The sequence below is a fragment of the Tupaia chinensis genome, unplaced genomic scaffold (genome assembly GCF_000334495.1).
Source record: "Tupaia chinensis unplaced genomic scaffold, TupChi_1.0 Scaffold141490_1, whole genome shotgun sequence".
NCBI lineage: Eukaryota > Metazoa > Chordata > Mammalia > Scandentia > Tupaiidae > Tupaia > Tupaia belangeri.
The window spans coordinates 241,973-251,115 of NW_006201352.1; the positions used below are offsets into that span (position 1 = coordinate 241,973).

At 54.3% G+C, this 9,143-nt stretch overlaps 1 protein-coding gene across 1 annotated transcript in view; it reads left to right on the forward strand.

Annotated features, from left to right (window-relative positions):
- The window catches only part of WDR1 (WD repeat domain 1), a 44,060-nt gene extending 35,214 nt beyond the window's left edge, over nt 1-8,846 (forward strand). The window contains exons 12-15 of the mRNA XM_006163181.3: nt 1,043-1,153; nt 4,519-4,692; nt 4,913-5,057; nt 7,870-8,846. Coding sequence (XP_006163243.1) covers nt 1,043-1,153; nt 4,519-4,692; nt 4,913-5,057; nt 7,870-7,976 — 537 coding nt within the window. The 3' untranslated portion in view covers nt 7,977-8,846. The remainder of the gene's footprint in view (nt 1-1,042; nt 1,154-4,518; nt 4,693-4,912; nt 5,058-7,869) is intronic.
- The last annotated feature ends 297 nt before the right edge of the window (nt 8,847-9,143 follow it).

A 9,143-nucleotide genomic window follows, 5' to 3' on the forward strand; every position in this document is an offset into this window, starting at 1 on the left:
TGAGTCCCAAGGTGATTTGTGAACTGTCCCCACAGCCAGCAGGTGGTGAGCCAGGATCAGGCCTCGGTCTGTCTGTGTGTCCAAAGCCGAGCCCACTCAGCAGCGTTCATTGGGAACATCTGTACAAGGACCTGGACACTCGGGCTAGACTCATCTGTCATTTCTAAAGAGATCAGCACTGTCGGGACCAGCAGTTAGCGTAATGACTATGTCGCTGGACTCCCATGTAGTTGACCTTGGTTCGAGTCCCGGACCTGGTGGTTTATACTCAAGCCGGGTGTGTGTGCATGCGTGCCCAAGATCCCGGGAGGAGAATGAAGGAGAAGGGATTGCGGCGTGACCATCCCCCCTGGGGGATGATTTCTCTCTTTCTATCTCTTTCTGGCGACCGCACACGCCCTATAGCAAAAACCTCTCCCCCCGAAAAAAAAAAAAAATCAACACTGTCCACCTTCCCCTTCCCCACGTGGGGCCAGACTGGGCTGGCGAGGCAGTGGCGGCCAGGATCCCTGCTTCTCAGTCAGCTTTGGCTACACACAGATGCAGGGCCCATGGGACAGGCATGGCTCCCAAACTCACCTCGCTGTGGTGCTCCTGTCCTCTTCCTCGTCCTTCTTGGTAGGGCCATTGATGCCCGGGGTACAGAGCAAGGAGCCCCGGTGAACCCAGAAGGCTCGGCACCCTGCCTGCCATGCCCATCCTGGCCGTTTCCAGCGCTTTCTCTTGCCCGTGAGAACTGCCCTGCAAGGTTCACTTGTGCACATTGTCTGATGGGCGACGTCAGAGGCTTGCAGGAAGTTGGTGCTAGTGGTAACGCTGGAGCGATAGTGGTGGTCACAGCCCATGTGTGTTGAGGTATGGCTGTGGCTGGGACCCGTCACTGTCCCCTCTTGACAGATGAGGGACAAGACAGCTCAGGGTAGTAGGTGGGCCCGAACCCCTAATGAAGCTGGAACAGAGCCCAGCCCAGAGTGCACCCCTGTGCTGAGGACCCACTCGTCCCGGACCTCTGCTGCCCTGACTGCCGCCCTGTGTCTTACAGATCGTGCTGCTGAAGGATCAGAAGAAGTGCTTCAGCATCGACAGCCCCGGCTACGAGCCCGAGGTGGTGGCTGTGCACCCCAGTGGAGACACTGTGGCTGTTGGGGGCGCGGTGAGTCTTTTCTTTTCCCCACCCGCTCTTGATGTGGGTTTCTGGGTGGTTTGGGGACGGCCTGTTGGGAAAGGAATGGCATTCTGTGGGGTGGGCTCAGGGGCTGCAGAGAGTGACCAGACCTCCGAGGTGTGGCACCAGCTCGATCGTTTCGGTTTTCCTTGAGTTCTGGCTTCTGGTGGTCCGTAGTTCTGTTCTCGTGCCCTAGAACTGGCGTAGGGCCGTCACTGCCTGCTGGGCCACATCCAGGTGCTGTACAGACGCCCTTGTCTCATCTTCACCCAGCCCAGGGCAGACAGCCCCACTGAAAACAGCCTGCAGCTACGAGTGCAGACCTTTTCGCTCCCTGGGGCAGGAAGTGCCGCCCTGCACTGGGGGCTGGGCCTGGCCTGTCCACGCACCACTACATCTGGGGATGCCTGTGCAGGGCCTTGGGAAGCCAGCTGTGCAGAGGTGCCCATGGCCTTTGTCATACAGCTGCGAGGAGGGCTTGTGGGTTAGTCCACAGAAGGGCTCTGCCGGGGCCTGGCTCTGGGAAGCGCTCGGGGGCATTAGCTCTGCAGCATCCACCCCACTTGTCCCGCCCCACAAGCACTCCCATCTCCTGCCTCACGAGTCTCTCCTGGCACCCTCCCGTTTATTCTGTAAGGGGTTACAGGGCAGGGCATCCAGAGCATGGAGCTCCTCACTGTAGTCTCACTTGAGAGGGTGAGGAGCTACACCGAGGCGTTGTCCCATGCCTGGAGCATCCAACTGGGCAGTACATGGGCCCAAGCCCTCCCTGCCTGCCTGCCTGCCTGCTGCTGGCCCACCCTCGCCCTCGGGACAAGTGCACTGGCCAGTTCAGGTTTGACTCTCCTATGGCCCAAGGCCTGGCGAGATCTGCCATTACACTGTCAGGGTATCTGGGTGGCTGGGTGAAAGGAAGGAGAACCCAGGGTCATTCTTCCTCAGAAAAGAAGAATGGGGCTTGTTTATTAACTATTCAATTGCTCTTTTTGACTCATCACTATTGAGCGTCCTTGAAGGCCATAGACCTCATTTCCTCTGCTCCTCGGGTGTATTTCCTTTGGCCGTGGAGAGTTCAGAGTGTAGTGTGTCCTGTGTCTGTTACTGTGGCTCCACCCTCTGTCCTGGGCCCACCCCAGCAGACTCCCCCACTCTCACCCCAGCACAGCTTCCTCTTGACTCTGGTCAGCAGTGCTGCTGGCTCCGACTGGGGCCTGTCCTGCTCTGCTGTACCATCAAGGACACTTTGCCGGGAACTAGCAGTTAGCGTAATGGCTATGTCGCTGGACTCCCCCGTAGTCGACCGCGGTTCACATCCCGGACCTGGGGGCTTAAAACTCATGCCAGGCGTGTGTGTGCGTGCCCAAGATCCCGAGAGGAGAATGGAGGAGAAGGAATTGTGGCGTGGCCATCCCCCCGGGGGGGGATTTCTCGCTTTCTGTCTCTCTGTCTCTCTCTGTCTGTCTGGCGAGCGCACGCGCCCTATAGCAAAAACCTCTCCAAAAAAAAAACAGACACTTTGCCATCCCTCCACTGCACGTCCCCGCTGTCCCTGTAGGCTCACATGGCCCGTCACCGCTCTCCTTTCCCCCTCCTGCCCACCCTCTGGCGTGTTGGCCTGTGCACAGGTGCATAGCCGGGAGCCTAGGGCAGGAGCTTAAGGCCAGACCTGGGGTTCAAACCTGGTGACCCCTTGAATAGCCTCAGCACCACGTCCTGCTTATTAGGCATTCATTCTCCTCCTGAGCGAGCAGGGGATGGTCCTTCAAACAGCAGTGTTCCAGGAAGTTGAAACCGAACGAAAGGCTGGACCTAGCTCACACCTCCAGGCCTCAGCAGTTTTCATGATTGTCCTCCAGGACTAGCCTGTGAGTCCCGTTGGTGCCCGTCCACACTTCCACTGCCTTTCCCACCCTGCCGTACCCCGTGGGCCTCGTTATCTTATGATGGCTCACGTTTCAGCTGGCAGGTGTCTCCGCTTCCTCACGCTCTCAGGGTGGCCCGTGAGCACAGCCCCCCTCGTCCTGTTGACTGCTTCCTTTGTGGGCAGTTTTCCCCTCACAAGACCATGAAGCCGACTTCTGTCACATGTAGGTGTCGAGAGAGCCAAGGAGGGTGTGGCTTGTCCATGGAACCTAGGAGTACTTTCTGAGCTCAGAGACCTGGCATGTCTGACTTCTCAAGGCATCAGCCAGGCCCACTGGGGCGTGATCCCAGCGTGATCCCCTCCTGTGTGTGGGGTGAGAAGAGAACAGACACACAGCCAGGAGGCTTCCTGAGTCTGGGATCCTCAAGCTCTTCTGCCTTTGCTGCCTCGGCAGGGTAGGCCAGGCTGACTGTTTGCCTTCCGAGCAGCCTTGGATTGTCATGAGAGAGAGGAGTAGACGCCGGCCCCTCGCACTGGCTTGCAGTACTGATGGGTTCTGGGATAGGTACAGTGAAGGTGTGTGTCCCAGTGGTGGGAGCCGGCATATGTCAGCCTTCCACTCGCCCCTCCTTGGCCACCCTGTCGCACTCGTGCCAACATCTCAGCTCGTTCAGGCACATGTGACACTTTTCAGAGTCAGGTCCTAGATGAGGCTCTGATTGAGAACCACATGCCGGCCACTGTTTATTGTGCATTGCGAGGCCCCTGGTGTAGGCGGTGGCAGCACCACCCATGGGTAGTGTGCACCCTCTGCAAAGAGCAGCCAGACTCCCACCCACCCCCTGGAAGAGTGTCCGGGCAGAGCCAAGGTGACAAGGCCAGAGGTTCACAACAGAGAGCCGTGGCCCTCACTGAAAGACTGCGTGTACAGGCGTGTTCTCTAAATCTGGCTGCACCCACCTACACTGGAACTTAGGGGATGTTTAAAGTGCAGCTTCACAGTCGAGCACCAGACACAGGGTAAGAGCTGGTGTCGGGTGGGGGAAAGGATCAACTTACAGCCTCCTGGAGTGGTAATTAGGCAACCTATGAGAGCTGCCTGAGAGTCCTAGGATGCCAGGTAGAAAGGAGCAGCTCGGGGCCGGCAGGTGATGTGGTGGTTAAGTCACTGGACTCCCACATAGCTTACCTGGTTCAAGTCCCAGAACTGGTAGTTTGCTTTATCCCTTTCCTTTCTCTTTTTCTCTATCTCCAAATTTTTTAAAAAGAAATAAAATAAAAGATACTAAACAAAATTAAATAAATTTGTAAAAAATTGAGAAGGAGCAGCTCACCTGGCAGTGGGGAGCTCAGTGTAGGGCACCAGGCCAGGACCTGTGCTGTGGCCAGAAGAAGGCACTTTTCCTCTGGCCCTTCCCTCCAGCAGAAGGGGCAGGTGCTTTTGTGTGTGATGGGGGAGTGGCTGACTTCCTCTGCCCCTTGTTCACAGGATGGCAATGTCCGCTTGTACTCCATTCTGGGCACCTCGCTGAAGGACGAGGGCAAGCTCCTAGAGGCCAAAGGCCCCGTGACAGATGTGGCCTACTCCCACGACGGCGCCTTCCTCGCCGTGTGTGACGCCAGCAAAGTGGTCACAGTGTTCAGTGTCGCCGATGGCTACTCGGTGAGTGGACCAGGGCTGCGCCTCAGCTTCCTCGAATGTGTGAGAAGCCAGTGCCTCAGGGGTTCCTAGGAGGAGCCAGAGGGTTTGTAAGGGTGGCCGGGTGTGGAGCGTGGAGCACACGCTTCATAGACAGGCCCTCATTGCGGTCGCTGAGAAGCGAGGCAGGCTGATGCTTGGTAACTCGGGTCTGAACCACCTCTCTGTTTCAATCTGCAACTAGGAGAACAATGTTTTTTACGGACACCATGCGAAGATCGTCTGCCTAGCCTGGTCACCAGACAATGAGCACTTTGCCTCCGGGGGCATGGACATGATGGTGTACGTCTGGACACTGAGCGACCCAGAAACCAGAGTCAAGATCCAAGGTGACACCCCTCCCACACACCTTAGCACAGCTTGTCCCAGAGCCCAGCTCCCCAGGGCTGAGCGGCTCTTCTGGGGCTTCTGAGGAGGTGACTTGGGAGAGCTGTTTCTCTCCAGCAAACATCTAACTGCCCCTTAGGCCTGTTCTAGACCTGCAGAGGGACTGGAGGCTCCATGTTCCTGCTGTTAAAGGCTTCACATCCCTTCCCCACCGTAGTCCCTAAATCACAACCTGTGACCTCCACCCCCCAGCCCCAGGACCTAAATCACAGCCCATCACACTCCCCCGACACACACTCGGTCTCTAAGTTGCAGTCTGGAACCAAACTCTCACTCCTCGAGACATTGTTGTCCAGGAGAAATCTGAGGGGGTCTTCAAAAATCTACGGGAAAATGGATTTAAAGTATGAGTTTATTTTGGTGCAAAATAATTTTGAAATCCATGTTTACTTTTTTTTTTTTTTTTTTTTTTTTTTAGTTTTTCTTGAGGGCACAAATATGTTTTTTTAAGTCGTGCTAGAGGGCAAAATGCTGGCCAGAGAGAGGCATAGAAGGAGAGAGAGGAAGAGAGAAAGTGAGAAATTGCCCCTTTGGGGCAGGCCACGCTACTATCCCTTCTCCATTCTCCTCTTAGGATTTTGGGTACACATGTACTGTGCTGCCAAGTCAGACCTGAACCACTCTGGACCCTGCCACTTTAACCTCTGCACCTGCTGGTCCCCACGGTTTTTTGTTTTTGTTGTTTGGTTGGTTGGTTTTACTTGGTTTGGTTTTATTTTTTGTTTTTCTAGGTTGTTGGCATAGTGCTCGTGCGCTCACCAAAGACAGAGAGGGAAAGTGAGAAATCCCTCCCCAGGGGGAGTGACCACATTGTAATCCTTCTCTTCCATTCTTTTCTCGTGATTTTGGGTACACACACACACACACACACACACACACACACACAGTGTGATTTTCAATCTAACAGGTAAGGGAATTGAACTGTAGTCGGCCATGTGGAAGTCCAGTACCTTAACCATCATGTTACTTACTGGACCCCACCCCCATACTTTCTTTTTGTCAGTTTTTTTATAATACCATATCTATGAATTTTGATGTAGACCCTTCATGTAATATAGGCCACTCACAGATGTTAATTTTTTCTACTCTTATTTTACATTTTTTTTTTTTCCAGAGAGATTTTTGCTATAGGGCATGTATACTTGCCAGAGAGATACAGAGAGACAGAAAGTGAGAAATCACCCTTTAGGGTGGTGGTGGTGGAGGGGGGAAACGGCCCTGCTTCAGTCCCTCTTTTGCTCAGGATTTTGGGCATTTATGCACACAGGCCCAGCATGAGTTTCAAGCCTCCTGATCCAGGACTTGAACTGTGGTCGGCCATCTGGGAGTCCAGTACCTTAACCTCTACACTACCTGTTGACTGCTGTAACATCGTTTTAATAGTGTATTTGATTTAACCCTCCATGACATTGCTTCCACCCATATGGCAGTGCCCTCACTCGTGGCAGTGTGAAAAGGCACCTTCTTGACTTGGGTCTCAGAAACCTTCCTCAAGAGCCTCCCGTCCCCGCTGCCTTCCAGCCGCACCCCTCCTGTGCAGTCTGGGCTCCTCATTCTTCTCTACACAGGAGCTAGCCTTTTTAGTAGAACAAATGGCACCTTTTCTATTTGAAAATAGTTCTGCATCTCTCCCCTCCCCACCCCCAGTTCACTCCCAACTTGCAAGCGGGGAGGACACCAGGAAGCCGCATCTGAGTGTTTCCTGGGCACAGGCTGGGGTCGGAGGTGTGGGACGGATTCTGTGAGCGTCCTCATCTAGAAGGATATCGTCAGTCTTAACAGGGAGAAGCAAAAAGTTCATAAATAAAACGGAGCAACAAAATAGTGCAGAGGAGCTAGTGATACAGGGAGTCGGGCCCAGTGTGTGTGTGTCTTTCATGTGGTCAGAACTGGCTCCAGAGTGGGCTTTTGTAAACGTAGTTGAGTTCTCACCCGAACAGCATCGGCGTGCTGGTGGGCAGAGCTGGAGCCCAGCCTCACAGCCGAGGCCTGCTCTGGCCTTGGGGCTCCCCAGGCAGCAGCCTATGTGCCACCAGCCGGCTGACTCCTGGCACAGGGTGTGGGGGAGCCAGGGAGCAGGCCTGAGTGCCCCGGTTCATTTGGGGTTGCAGACTTAGAGGTAGGGGGCCACTAGGACTCGAGGGAACAGTTCTGAGACTCGCCCGTCAGGACCTGCAAGCCAGGACATCCGTAAACATGCAGGCAGTGTCTCACCATCAGCATCGGGAGTGGACGATAGCGAGAGGGCAGAGGGCCTGGAGTCCAGTCACCCATGGTACAGCTCACAGAGGGAGTGTCAGCCCAGGCCTCTAGTCCCGAGTGCATCAACCTTGTTATTTATTGTCACTTCCCTCCACAAGGAGGGACAGGCTCCACAAAGAGGGACAGGCTCGTTTATTGTGTGTATGTCATTGCTTCTGTACATAAAATGGAACAGACTTTTACGCCCCTTGGTGGGGAGGGGATGTTTTTGGTTGTCAGGACCTGGAACGGGGGTAGAGGCCAGGATGCTGCTAATTATCCTGCAGTGCACAGCAAAACAGTGCCCGGCCTGGCATCACCGTGAGGCCGATGTTGCCCACCCATCATTTTAGACTCATCCTAAGAAAGGGCAAGGGGGTCTGGTTGACCGGGGTCCGGGGCCAAGTTTCTGGAGGCTCTGTATGTGATTGCGATGTAGGTGGGTCCTCATCCTGGTCTGAGGCCTAGGCACAGAGAAGTGTGTTTGCCTTACCTCAGCCCCTCTCTCCCCAGATGCACACCGGCTACACCACGTCAGCAGCCTGGCCTGGCTGGACGAGCACACGCTGGTCACGACCTCCCACGACGCCTCTGTCAAGGAGTGGACAATCACCTACTGAGGAGCCCCTCCTCCCTCGGAGGGACCGAATCAGGGACTGGAGTTTACCTGCCGCGGAACATGTCATTTCTCTAACTATTTCTGTAACGCCCCCCGCCCCACCCCGCCTCAGGAGGGAGGAGGGCCTTCAGGATTACCCTCGTCTCTCTACAGGGTGTTCGTGTCTGTACGTGTCCTTCTGAAAGCTTTAGGCAGTAACAGTTTGCACATGGGAAATAAAGCGAGCACTTAAACAACGTGTGGAGCATAACTAAAAACCCACAGCCCAACCAAACCTTGAATGCGGAACATTCCAGAGGCAACAGCCTCAAAAGCACAGAGACCCAGCCCCAGTGGCTTTTGCTGTCTGCGGAGGGTTGTGTAGGTGGGCGCGTGGCTCCACTGTCCTACCCGCAGGGCATCGCTATCGGCGAGAAGAGGGGACGGCGGCCGTGGCTCAGCAAAGCTGGAATTCTGTAGGGCAGATGACTGTCCGGTAGTGCGGGGGAGTCACCACGTGGCTGTCTCCAGACCAGATGGGGACACACAGAAACCTTGGATGTATTTCATTGTCAAATTTTGTGCTTGATTTTTTTTTTAGGAATGGAATTGTGGGATTTTTTTTTTTAACATATCTTAACTGTTGCCTGTCGGTTTACAAGCTAGCGTGTTGACGGCACCATGTCCAGGCGTTGAGAGCCCTTGTTAGCCAGACCGAGGTGTCCTGGTCACCATTTCACCAATATGCTTTGATGTACTTCTGTCTTTCTCTCCCTTCTGCCCCCAAGAGCAAAGATTAATTTAAGGGCAAACATGAAGTCACTGTAAACTAATCTGTCATCGTTTTTACCTTTTTTTTTTCAGTGCAGAAATTAAAAGTAAGTATAAAGCACCGTGATTTGGAGTTTTTTTGCGTGTGTCGGAATCACTGGTAAATGTTGGCTGAGAACAATCCCCATCCCTTGCACTTGTGAAAACACTTTGAGCGCTTTAAGAGATTAGACTGAGAAATAATTAAATATCTTTTCTCTTCATTGTGGATTACTGGCTTTGTGTGATGGGGAGCTTGGGGGTGGGGGGCAGAAGGGGCTTTGTGGGCCCTTAATGGATTCGGGCACCCTGCCAGCCTGCAGCCCTCAGAGGGAGGCACTTATGGACAGGGATTATTAGGTCCATCCTGTACAAGGAA